Source organism: Chiloscyllium plagiosum, chromosome 3, assembly GCF_004010195.1.
Source record: "Chiloscyllium plagiosum isolate BGI_BamShark_2017 chromosome 3, ASM401019v2, whole genome shotgun sequence".
Lineage (NCBI taxonomy): Eukaryota > Metazoa > Chordata > Chondrichthyes > Orectolobiformes > Hemiscylliidae > Chiloscyllium > Chiloscyllium plagiosum.
The window spans coordinates 18,240,052-18,253,162 of NC_057712.1; the positions used below are offsets into that span (position 1 = coordinate 18,240,052).

Below are 13,111 nucleotides of genomic sequence, written 5' to 3' on the forward strand. Positions count from 1 at the left end.
ATCTTTGACCGTTTCCATCAGGACTCTGGACGTGGCGTCCAGTTTTCTGTCCTCCCCTCCGGATCGTCTGTCTGCATCAATGATACAGTTGAAGTCTCCAGCCAGAATGACCGGCTTGGACGTAGCCAACAACAGTGGAAGCTGCTGAAGGATGGTCAACCACTCACTCACTCTTTCCTGCTGGGGCATACACATTAGGAGACATGCACAACTTAAAAGACATGCACGCATTGCATGTGCAGACACTGATGGAAATGGAATCGACGAGAGTTAACACTCAAGTTAATTGTGTGAACGGTGATAATTTTCTTTCTGACAATGTAGAATTGGGTAACGTGACTCTTACAGATACCAGTGCTAATGCATGCATCGTTTTTTGCTTTTACATGAAAAGTGGTATGTTTGGAGAAATACAATTGCAGATTATTTTAATGTGCAGAAACCCAAATGTACATACTGGCAGGAATAGTGTTTTGCTACCTCCGCTGTCAGTGTCTTTGTGTACAGTCTGTGGCAACCATCAAACACACATCACTTGGAACAAGATTTGTTCCCCGTGCAGCATCGTGAATGTCATTACTATTGATGCAGTTGTGTCCATCATCAGTTAACTCATTTCCAAATTATAACAGAAACAGTGTTTCAAAATTACCCAGTTGGCTGTAAAACGGTGAGGGATGGCTGGCAGTCGCGAAAGATCTCATTTAAATGCGACTTCGTCTTTTTCCCCAACCTCCCACCTCGGCCGCGGGGTTCCTTTACCAAGATGGCGGCGGCGTCCCTACCCAGATAAGTGTTTCCGGGTTGACCGGTGTCCCGGCCGGAGCGGTTGCCGTGGAGCGGGAGAAGGAAGAGCGAGTCTGGAGTGAACTTGGACTTGGATCTGGGCGATGTGGGAGCCGCGGGATCGGTGAGAGCTCGGGCCCGCTCTTCTGGTCAGGAGCTCTGCGGATCTGGGCGATGACCGTGCGAGGCCTCGCCGGCGCTGTGCTGCTGGCGGTGGCTGTCCTGGGAGACGCGGTCGCTGGCCGGGGAGCCGGGCGCCATGATGATCGGTTCGGTAAGAGGACAGAGTCTCTCTCTCTCTCTCTCTCGGAAACACTGAGGCTGTGGTTTACTCCGTCTCCGGGCGGCTCTCCTTCGGGTCTGTTTGTCAACAGGAAAGATGAAAAAGAGTTGTTATTGGCGGTGGTGGGGCTGTGTCTTTTTAAACCTCGAGAAAGTGACAACACTTAGTGCGCTACACACAGGCAACTTCTGCTAATGTTATTATTGGAGGGCAAAGGATTAGTGGTTTATGTTAAATGTTTTGGTACAAATCGGTCCACCGACAATTTTTAAAAAAAAATTCTCCTGAATAGTTTCATACTTCCCGTTAACCAATGGCCAAAGTTACAGTTTTTCTCCGATGTGTTTATCTTTTTAAAGGCTAGAACCTCCATAACATTGGGACGTAAAATGTTAGTTTTTTTTTGGCTAGTCGTGTCTGTGTTGGCTCTCTCAAGAGCGACTCCCTTAATCTAATTCCCCGCCTTTAGCCTTGCATTATTTTCTCTTTTAAAAAAATGGATAATTACCTTCATCTCTACTGAACCTGCCTCCACCACGCCCCACAGTACATTCAAGATCCAAATCCCTAGCTATGTATAAAATATTTCCTCATATAACCATTGCTCATAGAATCAGAGCACTAAACAGATCATTTGGACCAACCAGTCTATGCTGACCATAATACTAAACTAAACTAGTTCCATCTGTCTATGCTTGGCCCATATCCCTCCAAATATCAATTATTCATTTGTTTATCCAAATATCTTTTAACTTTTGTTACTATACCTGCACCAACCACTTCCTATGGAAAATCATTTCACAACACAAACCACTGAGTTTTTTTTTTAAAAAAGCCTTCATATCTTTTATTAAATCTTTGTTGTCACATCTTAAAAATATGCCCTGAGTCCTGAAATCCCCCACCCTAGGGAAAAGACACTTGTCAGTCACCTTATCTATACCCCTAATGATTTTATAAACCTCCTATAAGATCACCCCTCAATCTCCTACACTCCAGTGAAAAAGGTCCCAGTCTATCCAGCCTCTCCTTATGACTGAAACACTCCATTCCTGGTGACATCCTGGTAAATCTCTTCTGAACACCCTCCAGCTTAATAATAACCTTCCTATAACAGGGTAATCAGAACTGGACACAGTACTACAGAAGAGGCCTCACCAATGTTCAGTGCAACTTCAACTTGATCTCCCAGCTCCTGTACTTTAAGGTCTGAGCAATGAATTAAAGCTTGTCAAACATGTTCTGAACCACCTGGTCTACATGTGATGTAAACTTCACTGAATTATGTACCTGAACCCCTAGGTTTCACTGTTCTACAACACTACCTAAGAAGAAAGTGAGGACTGCAGATGCTGGAGATCAGATTCAAAAAGTGTGGCACTGGAAAAACACAGCAGGTCAGGCAGCATCCTAGGAGCAGGAGAGTCGATGTCTCGGGCATAAGCCCTTCATCAGTGCTTTTCTAGCGCCACGCTTTTTAACACTACTTAAGTCCCTGCTTTTAATTATGTAAGTCCTGTCTTTGTTTGTTTTACCAAAGTGCAATATCTTGCATTTGTTGAAATTAAACTCCATTTGTCATTCCACAGCCAATTAACGCAATTGATCAAGATCGCTTTGTAATCTTTGATGATAACCTTCACTGTCTTCATTATCAATTTTGGTGTTATCTGCAAACTTATTAACCATGCCTTCTATATTATCAATTCAATCATTTATATAAATGACAAACAAAAGTGGACCCAGCACCTATCCCTGTGGGACACCACTGGTAACAGGCCTCCAATCTGAAAAACAATCCTCCATCGCCGTCTCTTGCTTTTAAGTTTAGTTTGCATCCAGTTGGCAAGCTCACCCTGAATCTCATGTGATCTAACTTTACTAATTAATCTATTCTGTGGAACTTGTCAAAGGCTTTACTAAAGTCCAAGTAAATAATGTCTATCACTCTGCCTTGTCTTCTTGGTTACTTCCTCAAAAACTTAATCAAGCTTGTAAGACATAATTTCCCTTGCGCAAAACCATGCTGACTATTCTTAATCGTTCCTTACCTTTCCAAATGCATATAAATCCTATCTTTCAGAATCACCGCCAACAACTGATCTATCACTAAAGTCAGACTCATTGTTCTGTCGTTGCCAGGCTTCTCTTTGTATCCCTCCTTAAACAAAGGCACAAAGTTAGCCACTGTCCAGTCATTTGGCACTTCATCCATAGTTATAGATGATAGATATATTTCTGCAAGGGGCTCTGCAATATTCTCCCTAACTTGTCACAACATCCTGGGCTACACTAGATTTATCCACCTTTTACATTTTCTAAGATATCCAGCACTTCCTCTCCTGTAATGTGAACTGTTTTCAAATAATCAATATTTATTTCCCTCTGTTCTTTAGCCTCCATTTCTTTCTCCACAGTAAAAACTGATGCAAAGTATTCATTTTAATATCTCTCTCATTTCCTGAAGTCCAACAGAAAGCTGACCCCTTTGACCTTTGAGGGACCCTACTCACTCTCTAGTTGTTCTCTTGTTCTTAATGTACCTCAACATCTCTGGATTATTTTTTAACCTTATCAAAGCTATCTCATATCCCTTTTTTTAACCTTCCTGATTTCCCTCTTAGGAATGCCCCTACAATCTTTATACTGTTCAAAAGATTCATTTGAACCCAGTTGTCTATATCTAATATATAATTAATTTTTATTCTTGACTAGAACTTTAATATCTTTACTCATCCATTTGTTCTGTAATCCTACCAGCCTTACCTTTCACTCAAACAGAAACGTTATAACAAAGTTGTGCAGCATGGAAGTGGGCCATTCGGTCCCTCTCATCCATGCTGAATAAATATCCTAAACTAATGTGCTCCCATTTGGCCCATATCCCTCTAAACTCTTCCTATTCATATACCCATCCAGATGCCTTTTTAAATGTTGTAATTATACCTACGTCTACCACTTCATTTGGCAGCTTATTTCAGACACGCAACTGTTATGACACTGGGTAAACTCTCCTGTTTAATGTAAAACCAGCCACGTAGAAAAGATTTATCCTGTGCAGTAAAAGTTTGTGGCCTAGAACGATTTAAAGTAAAAATTAACAACTTTTATTTCTTAAAGTATAACAGCAAATAATTAGCTAACAACTATGTACAAGTCCTTACTCTAATCTATTTTTATCTTCCCTGCTACAATACTAGTCCGATTAAAACTCGCAATTAAGATTTACAAAACAACACTTCTTAACTCAAAACCAGGCAGCTGTAGGTTCTTGTCTTCGGATCTTCCTGTGTCTTTTTTTCTCCTTGTTAGGAATTTCTGCATCACAGGTTACTGATTGAAAAGGTACTTTTAAGAGAGTTTTTTTTTTCAAGCAGGGTGGGACGGTTGCACAGTGGTTAGCACTGCTGCCTCACAGTGCCAGAGGCCCGGGTTCAATTCCTGCCTCAGGCGACTGACTGTGTGGAGTTTGCACATTCTCCCCGTGTCTGCGTGGGTTTCCTCCGGGTGCTCCTGTTTCCTTCCACAGTCCAAAAATGTGTGGGTTAGGTGAATCGGCCATGCTAAATTGCCCGGAGTGTTAGGTGAAGGGGTAAATGGGTTTGGTTGGGTTGTACTTCGGCGGATCGGTGTGGACTTGTTGGGCCGAAGGGCCTGTTTCCACACTGTAAGTAATCTAATCTAAATGCTAGGACTTGGCAGTTCTTCTCCCACTGTTTGATTTTCCTTGGTCTTATACCTCCCAAAGCATCAGATTGTCAATATACTCAATCCAAACTGGATTGGAATAGAATTTGTTTTTTTTGTCTCCAGGCAACAAACTAGTCGAGTTGTTGGACCCAGTGTTACATTGTTGCCTTATTAGTGCTGTGTCCTGTAGTTCTGTTGCTTTTACCTCTCTTAAAGGTACACCCACATCTTCATAACATGCCACCCTCTAAGTGAAAAAGCTAGCCCTCCTATCCTTTTTAAATCTTTCCCTTCTCACCTTAAACCTGTGTCCTCTAGTTTTGTCAAAGGGCCCTAACAAAATTCTAGTAGTAATTGAGGAATATGTTTGACCAGTTGTTATCATTCCCAGCATAAAGGAAGAAAGCTATAGTTATGGGCCGATTATTACCAGCCTCGGACATTAGTACAGGGTTTCTTCAGTGTGGTGTTCGAGGCCAAATCATTTTCATCTACTACTTCAGTGACCATCTGCCCCTAGTAAGATCAAAATTGAGGGTGCTCAGTGTTCAGTGCAGAGTACCATATTTGGTTACGCGTACATTGAACTAGGCCATGTAGCAGAACATGGACAACATTCAGGCTTGGGCTGATAAATGGTAAATAGCATTACGTTAAACTGATTAATTCGCTATATTTCTATGGTCTTTTGTTAATTTTTAGCATATTCATAATCTCAACTGCTCCCTTTTTCACAGGGTAGCAACTTGCTTTGTGAAGGCAAATGGAATGTTTTCATTAGGGACCTCAACCATACTGCTTGCCTTTGTGCATAAATAGCCTTTTATATCCCTAATTGGGATACAAAATTGTGACCCTTTCATTCATTTTCCAGCAAGCTTGTGAATTGTATATATTTGTCCAGTGGACGTGGTCTTGTGGTTTGAATTTTTTTAATATAAAATCCATTCTGTGGTTACCGCAAATGTGATAAATTATCCGAAGCACTTTGGTTTCTCACGATGGTGGCATGAGTATGTTGAAGTATGTCAACTCTTGAAATTGATGACTAACAATGTAAGAGTAAGTTTTATTGCATGTGTCATAAGTGGCTTTGATATCTTGCTCTGCTTGTAATAAACTGAAGGATATGCCATTTCTCATCCTAATTCAAGAAAGTAGTTTGAGATTGATTGATTAATTTTATTAAGTTGAATATAGAATGAATTATGAGAAGACATAATTTTTTAAGCTGTCAAAACTTTATTTAGTCTTAATGACATCAGTGCTTTGAATTAAATTGTCAAATATGTTGTATAAAGTAGGTCATTGTTTAGACTACATCCACAGCCTCACTGCTGAGCTTGTCATCCAGGAGCAGGTTAGGTATTTTTCAGTGTCTGATTGCATTTCTTGGTAGTCACCACAGGAAAAAGTAAAATACTTTGTGCAAAGTTCCCAATAGTGAATGAGTCTGTTCTAATGATTATTTTGCAACTATTATTTGCACTCTCTCTGCATTAGAATTATTTCTCTAAATAAAGCCACAAATACATTGCAGCTTGTCGCTTTCAGTTTTTGGGTGTCCTTGGTTTAAGAGTTGTCTTCTCTGTTGAGTTTGAGAAATATAAGTTGCCATTCAGACAAGGAGCAGGGGAAGGATATTTGGTTCTTCAGGCTACTCTGCATTAAATGAGGTGACGGCTGATTTGATTGTAACCTCAAACCTGTCGACCACTGATTACTTTTCACTTTCTTGCTTCGCAAGAATCTATCCTTCATCTTAAAAAAAAAAATTCCAAGGCCCTGTTTCCATCACCTTTTTAGTAAGAGAGTTCCAAAAACTTATGAAGTTGAAAGAAAAATTGCATCATCATTTCTAAAAATTAAGAGGTCAACCATTTAGACAGTGATCCTGAGTTCTTGATTCTCATTTTAGGGGAATCATGCCCTCCACATCCAAAACTGGGCAGGATCTTGCATGTTTCAATCAACTCCCCTTACTCTTTTAAACTCTAGCAAATTCAAGCCTAGTCTGTTCAATATTTCCTCAAGTCAACTGCCCATTCCAGGTATTAGTCTGTAAGCATGTTCTAAACTACTTCCAAGCATTTACATCTTTGTCAAATAAGTACACTGTACTTGAGGTGTGGTCTCACCATTACCTTATACAATTGAGGCATATCTTCCCTATTTTTGTGTTCAGTTCCTCTTGCTATTAAATAGTAACATGCTATTAGGTTTTGTAATTACTTGCTCTTCCTATTTACTAATCTTTTGTGGTTCATGCACAGGGACATCCAGATCCCTCTTGTATCTCAAGAGGTCTGCATTCGCTCTCCATTTTGATGTGCATTTTTTTTTTCATTCTTCCTAGCAAAATAGGCCAGACCACATTACTGCAGACCTTTGCTCACCAATTTAACCTGTGTACTGTATATCTTTTTGTCGTCTCCTTGTGCATTCTTAACAGGCTACTTTCCTACTTATTTTTGTGTCATCAACAAACTGGGCAACCATACTTTTTGTCCCTTGATCCAAGTCATTTATGTGAATTATAAACAGTTGAAATCCCAGCACATGTCCTTAGTTTCAAATTTGGCATTCAACTTTTACTGTTTGTGTTGTTGAATCTAATGATTTGGTAGGCCCAAGAATCGAGCAATCACTTTTTTTTTGTGCTCTCATATTGGATAATTCTTCCATGGGTTTCTCGGAGGAAACAAAATTTTTGTTTTGAATCTAAATAGGCAAACTGTATGGTACATACATTTTATAAAAGCTCTATACTACTTCCTCTTTAATTGTATATTGTCAGACTGGACTCACTTAATTGAGGGATGTGGCAAATGGAAAACACTGAAGCTTAACCTCTACAGTCAAAGAAATAAGTTTTTTATTCACAAACTGATAAGCTCTTTAGAAGTTTTGAGTGTTGACAGCACTTTAATCAGCAAAGTACTTGATGACATTGTATTGTCTACCACTACTTTATTGGTAATCATTTAATTAAATAAACGATATTCACTAGTGAAAGCTCATGGACGATTACGTTGGTAATCACAAGGTTCAAGATTTGCCCTAAATATTTGGTTGTAAGTAGTTAAAACTTTTATCATTGTGTTATCTCTACCTTTTACTGCGTTTGTTTTGCTTCCTCCCTTGATACAGATTGTTTTCATACAGATATTTCTGCTATAACGTGACATTTGTGTTCCTTTGTGAAGCACATGGATGATATTGGGATAGTGTAGGGGGACGAGCTGAGAATAGTTCACAGGTTGGCGCAACATCGAGGGCCGAAGGGCCTGTTCTGTGCTGTATTGTTCTATGTTCTATGCGACCTCACACTGTAGAAAATTGCTACACCTGTTGAGTAGAAAGTTCATGTTATCCAAATAATATCCACATTACATTATAGCCAATTTGTACTGATGAAATGCATATTATAGTACAACAACCTGTAATCTCTTTCTTACATTTCAATTCAGTTACTGTTCAGGTAAGAGTCTTGGCATTCTGCTTTGTGGTACTTTGATGAAATGGTAAAATTAGAACCAGAGAGACAGAAGATGGTGAAATTTGATGGTGGCTTAGCATGTCGTCATCTGTTTCCCACCCTCAGTAGAAGCAAAACGCTCAGAGACACAGTAGTTATACCTCTTTCATCTTTATTCTGGGCCCTGGAGGGAGAGAGAACAATTGCCCATGTGCACAGAGACAGGAGTTCACTGTCTTTTCTGGGACAGCATTTTTTGAATGAAATATTGTCATTTTACAGGGAAGAGCATCCAGATTAGGCAACATGCAAATTGTAATGGTAACTCAATTTGTAAGTGTCAGTAGTAAAGATTAAGCCATCTGTGGTTACACAATGAATAATTGGCTTCACATAATGAATACTGTTCACCTTGTTAAACTGACCTTACATACCTGAAATGCTTCCAACATTGTTAAATGGCTCTACATAATGAATGTTTTCCAACTTGTTAGCTCCTTACCCTTGCCTGCAGCACCCCATTGTAAACTGTAAGTTCTTATCTGATCTGAGACATGCTCAGCTGAACCTCTTGTTTCACAAAACTCAGAACTTACCTGTTTCCCTGCCTGCTTATACCCTATACACATTCTCATTCCCTCCCATATCATTTCATGAAAATCAATGGCATTATCAGCATTGGTAAGACTCTGACAGCTAGTATTTAAGCAAGTTATTAATACTCAAAATACAATGATTATAACAATAAAAATTACTAGTCTGTTACAGTAACTTAGTGTGAAGAATCCTCCCATGTGGAAAAATAAATTCACCAGTAAAGTTCTTAAGTCCTGTATTAGTGACCACTCCATCCTTTTCAAGTCGAGTGGAGATGAGCCAATTCTCCAAAATCTCCTTTGGTAAAGTTCAACTTGAAAACAAAATTCAGTCTGTTCTTGCATCACTTCTTGGAGAAATCTGATTTCTTGGATAAGGACAGTTAAATGCTTCTCAAAACTGACCAGACTTCCTTGCAGAGATGCTTCAGATAGAATTTACCAGCGCATCTGAGTGTGCAGTGCAGCAGCTGCAACTGTAGGCTAGGTGAATGCAGCATTCTTTGCTGCATCTGCTCCTGCTCTGCTGTTTAAATGTAGCAAAGACAACTGGCTATTGTGATGTTAGCTTGATCAATGAACCTTCATATCCCTTAAATGATCAAAAGACAAGGTAAAGCTCGTATGGTTTAATGTCTGTAGGAAGGTTGACTTTTACACTTTTCGTGCTCATGACTGGGGAGCTGTTTGAATCTGTTGGATGAGGTTGTGGAGGGGTGTGTGGTGGTCCGACGGCATGAATGGAGAAACTCTACAGAAGATTTTAGGTGCTGGAAGTATCTTTGCATTTTCTCTCTCAGTTTTCCTTGCCAAGGTGGTTATCAGTATGAAGACAGTCACATATTTAACTACACTAAATTGTGTCTGCCTATTTCAACATTCTCCGTTGTCTTGAAGTCAGTTACTCTGTTCACTATTTATATTATCAAGTTTTATACAGTTCATAAACTTCTAAATTGTTCTGCCTAAACAATTCAGTCAGTTATAAACAACAGTCAATGGTCCTAAAATCAAACCCTCGGGTACCTCATTCTGGTTATACAAAAATTATTTTCCTTTAACAAATTGATGCTTGGCTAATGTGAAAGCTGTCAGGAAAAGTATTTCAAAAGTCCTGAATGGCAAGAAAACAACATGTTTCCTGTGCTTTGACAATTGAAAAGGAGTTTCAGTTTGGATTTAAATCTCAGATATTTGTGGGGAAACAAATGCTGAATATTTTAAAATATGTTCTCCAAATGAAACTTCCCAAATAAAACAATCAGAATTAGTGGCAACTGTGGCAGAGATCAGCATTCTTTGAATTTGCAATATAAAGGGGGGCAGTGAAGTCTTAACAATAATTAACAATTTGAACAGTTCAGCCTCAAGTTCTGATATCCTCTAGAATCTTAACAAAACATCAAACTAAAAGCGCATGCTTGTTTTTGTGCATTATAATTAAATATAATTGATAATATAGAAGGTATGGTTAATAAGTTTGCAGATAACACCAAAATTGATAATGAAGACAGTGAAGAAGGTCATCAAAGATTACAAAGCGATCTTGATCAATTGCATTAATTGGCTATGGAGTGACAGATGGAGTTTAATTTCAACAAATGCAAGATATTGCACTTTGGTAAAACAAACAAAGACAGGACTTACATAATTAAAAGCAGGGACTTAAGTAGTGTTAAAAAGCGTGGCGCTAGAAAAGCACTGATGAAGGGCTTATGCCCGAGACATCGACTCTCCTGCTCCTGGGATGCTGCCTGACCTGCTTAGTTTTTCCAGTGCCACACGTTTTGAATCTGATCTCCAGCATCTGCAGTCCTCACTTTCTCCTTAGGTAGTGTTGTAGAACAGAGAAACCTCGGGGTTCAGGTACATAATTCAGTTGACAACGGAACGAGGACGTGCCGCAACCCAAAGGACTAGCCACACTACCATACAACAAGAGCATTTCCAAACTGACAGCCAGACTACTGCGACCACTAGGACTCATAACAGCGCACAAACCAACAGACACACTCGGACAACAACTCACCAGAACGAAGGACCCGATACCCAGCATGAGCAAAACTAATGTAGTGTACAAACTCCCATGCAAGGACTGCACAAAACACTACATAGGACAAACAGGAAGATAGCTAGCGATTCACATCCATGAACACCAACTAGCCACGAAACGACACAACCAGCTATCCTTAGTAGCCACACACGCAGATGACAAGCAACATGAATTCGACTGGGACAACACTATTATAGGACAAGCCAAACAGAGAACAGCCAGGGAATTCCTAGAGGCATGGCACTCATCCACAGATTCAATAAGCACATCGACCTGGACCCAATATACCGACCACAGTAACGGACAGCTGGAACTGACAACCAGAAGCGGCAGATTCAAACCACTACAAATGGCGGAGGAAAGATCACAGAAGCGCTTCACAGGAACCTCCCAAGCACTGAGGATGTCCCCTAGACAGGGGACGAAACGTCTGCAACACAAATTCCCAGCTTGACGTATTGACTACTCATGATTTGGGTTTTGGAATGTTTGACAGCATGGTTGTCATTGAAGTTTAGGAGGATGTGGTTTGGGATTTTTCTTCTTGTGTTCAGTGTAACTGAAGTCTAAAGTAACATTCATGCCATATGTCAGCCCAATCCTTTTTTGGAAATCAGATTCTGCTGACTCTGCTGTTTGTTTATTCTCCCAGAATGCAATATTTTACACCTGTCTTTTTAAAATTTCATCACATTATTCTGTCCACTCATTTCATCCCAGCTTAATCTGTAATTTGAGTTGTCTCCTCTGCTTAGTGTTTCTAATTTTGTATCAGCTGAAATGTTGACCAATTTGTATTGAATCCAAGTCGTATATTGCAAAATCGATACTTAGAGCAATTGTATACATAAATAATATACCATCAGAGAAAATCTGGTAACCTGCTTTTTTGTTCACAGATATCTTGAAAGAATGGTTAACTGATTATGACATCCTGTCTTTATCGGATATCCGTCAGCACACTGTGAGAAAGCGTGATGCAGGACCACAGTCCCATGTTGAACAATCAGTCCAGTTTTCAGTCCTCAACAGGTATGCGAAGGAAAATTGTTTAATGTAATTATTTGCATTAACAAGATCAGATCTATAAGGAAGTCTTTGTGGACTTTTACAGGGATGATTATGCAATTTATAGTATTAATAAGTAGTGAAGGTATTTTCTGTCGAAGAAAACCATTCCATTCAAAACTATGTTCATGATTTTAAAAAAAAAGTTGCCCGCCTCAGTTGTTATTGTAAGGCCAGAGCACTGAAATTAGTGACGTGCATTATTCCAGAATGTTCTTTTACTTTATTTATTTTGTTTGAATGAATATTTCAACTATGTAACTATGTAAGGGGCTACAACATTGTGTAGATGCTTGTCTTACCTCTCACCAGAGCAGGGATACTTGGCATATAGGCTCCAATAACTTAGGCTGGGTCTCTGGGGAGGGGGGCGTCCCATTGTACATAGGCTATGAGGCATGGCTGGGGGCTTGGGCCAAGAGCAGTCTGAGTTCTCCATTTTTGTCCCTGTCTGTCTCCCACTGTCATTTAACATGCCACCTATCAAGCTGTTTTGTCAGTCATCATTTGTTAATACAGAACTTGAACGTTGCTGATAACAATTGTTGAAGCATTTCATCTTCCATTCATCAGAGCACTGCCTTGATCAATCAGAGTCAACTTGCCTAGTTTAAAATGTTAACTGTTAATCATCATTTTTTTTTTAGATTAGATTACTTAGATTAGATTAGATTAGATTAGATTACTTACAGTGTGGAAACAGGCCCTTCGGCCCAACAAGTCCACACCGACCCGCCGAAGCGTAACCCACCCATACACCTACATTTACCCCTTTACCTAACACTACAGGCAATTTAGCATGGCCAATTCACCTGACTTGCACATCTTTGGACTGTGGGAGGAAACCGGAGCCCCCGGAGGAAACCCACGCAGACACGGGGAGAACGTGCAAACTCCACACAGTCAGTCGCCTGAGTCGGGAATTGAACCCGGGTCTCTGGCGCTGCGAGGCAGCAGTGCTAACCACTGTGCCACCGTGCCGCCCTCCAAGTCAATGCCTCCACAATCAGAGTCCACTTGCCAACCAATTGGCACACTCCACTCAATGTTAATGTTAGTTTGCCCCTTAAATTGGTATTCTTGTGAATTATCCGGATGAGTACAGAAGAAAAAACATTGACAATGCATTTTTGTTCGCAATACCAAGTTCATCCTAA

At 40.0% G+C, this 13,111-nt stretch overlaps 1 protein-coding gene across 4 annotated transcripts in view; it reads left to right on the plus strand.

The window, feature by feature from the left end:
• Positions 1–432: 432 nt before the first annotated feature.
• The window catches only part of adam17b (ADAM metallopeptidase domain 17b), a 74,127-nt gene continuing 61,448 nt past the window's right edge, over positions 433–13,111 (plus strand). The window contains exons 1-2 of one of the 4 annotated variants that reach the window (XR_006309585.1): positions 433–1,060; positions 11,786–11,918. Coding sequence is in view for 2 of the 4 variants with exons in the window: in XM_043678071.1 (XP_043534006.1) it covers positions 709–1,060; positions 11,786–11,918 (485 nt within the window). In the remaining 2 variants the exon portion in view is untranslated. The remainder of the gene's footprint in view (positions 1,061–11,785; positions 11,919–13,111) is intronic. The other 3 variants (XR_006309583.1, XM_043678071.1, XM_043678080.1) reach the window with 3 other exon arrangements.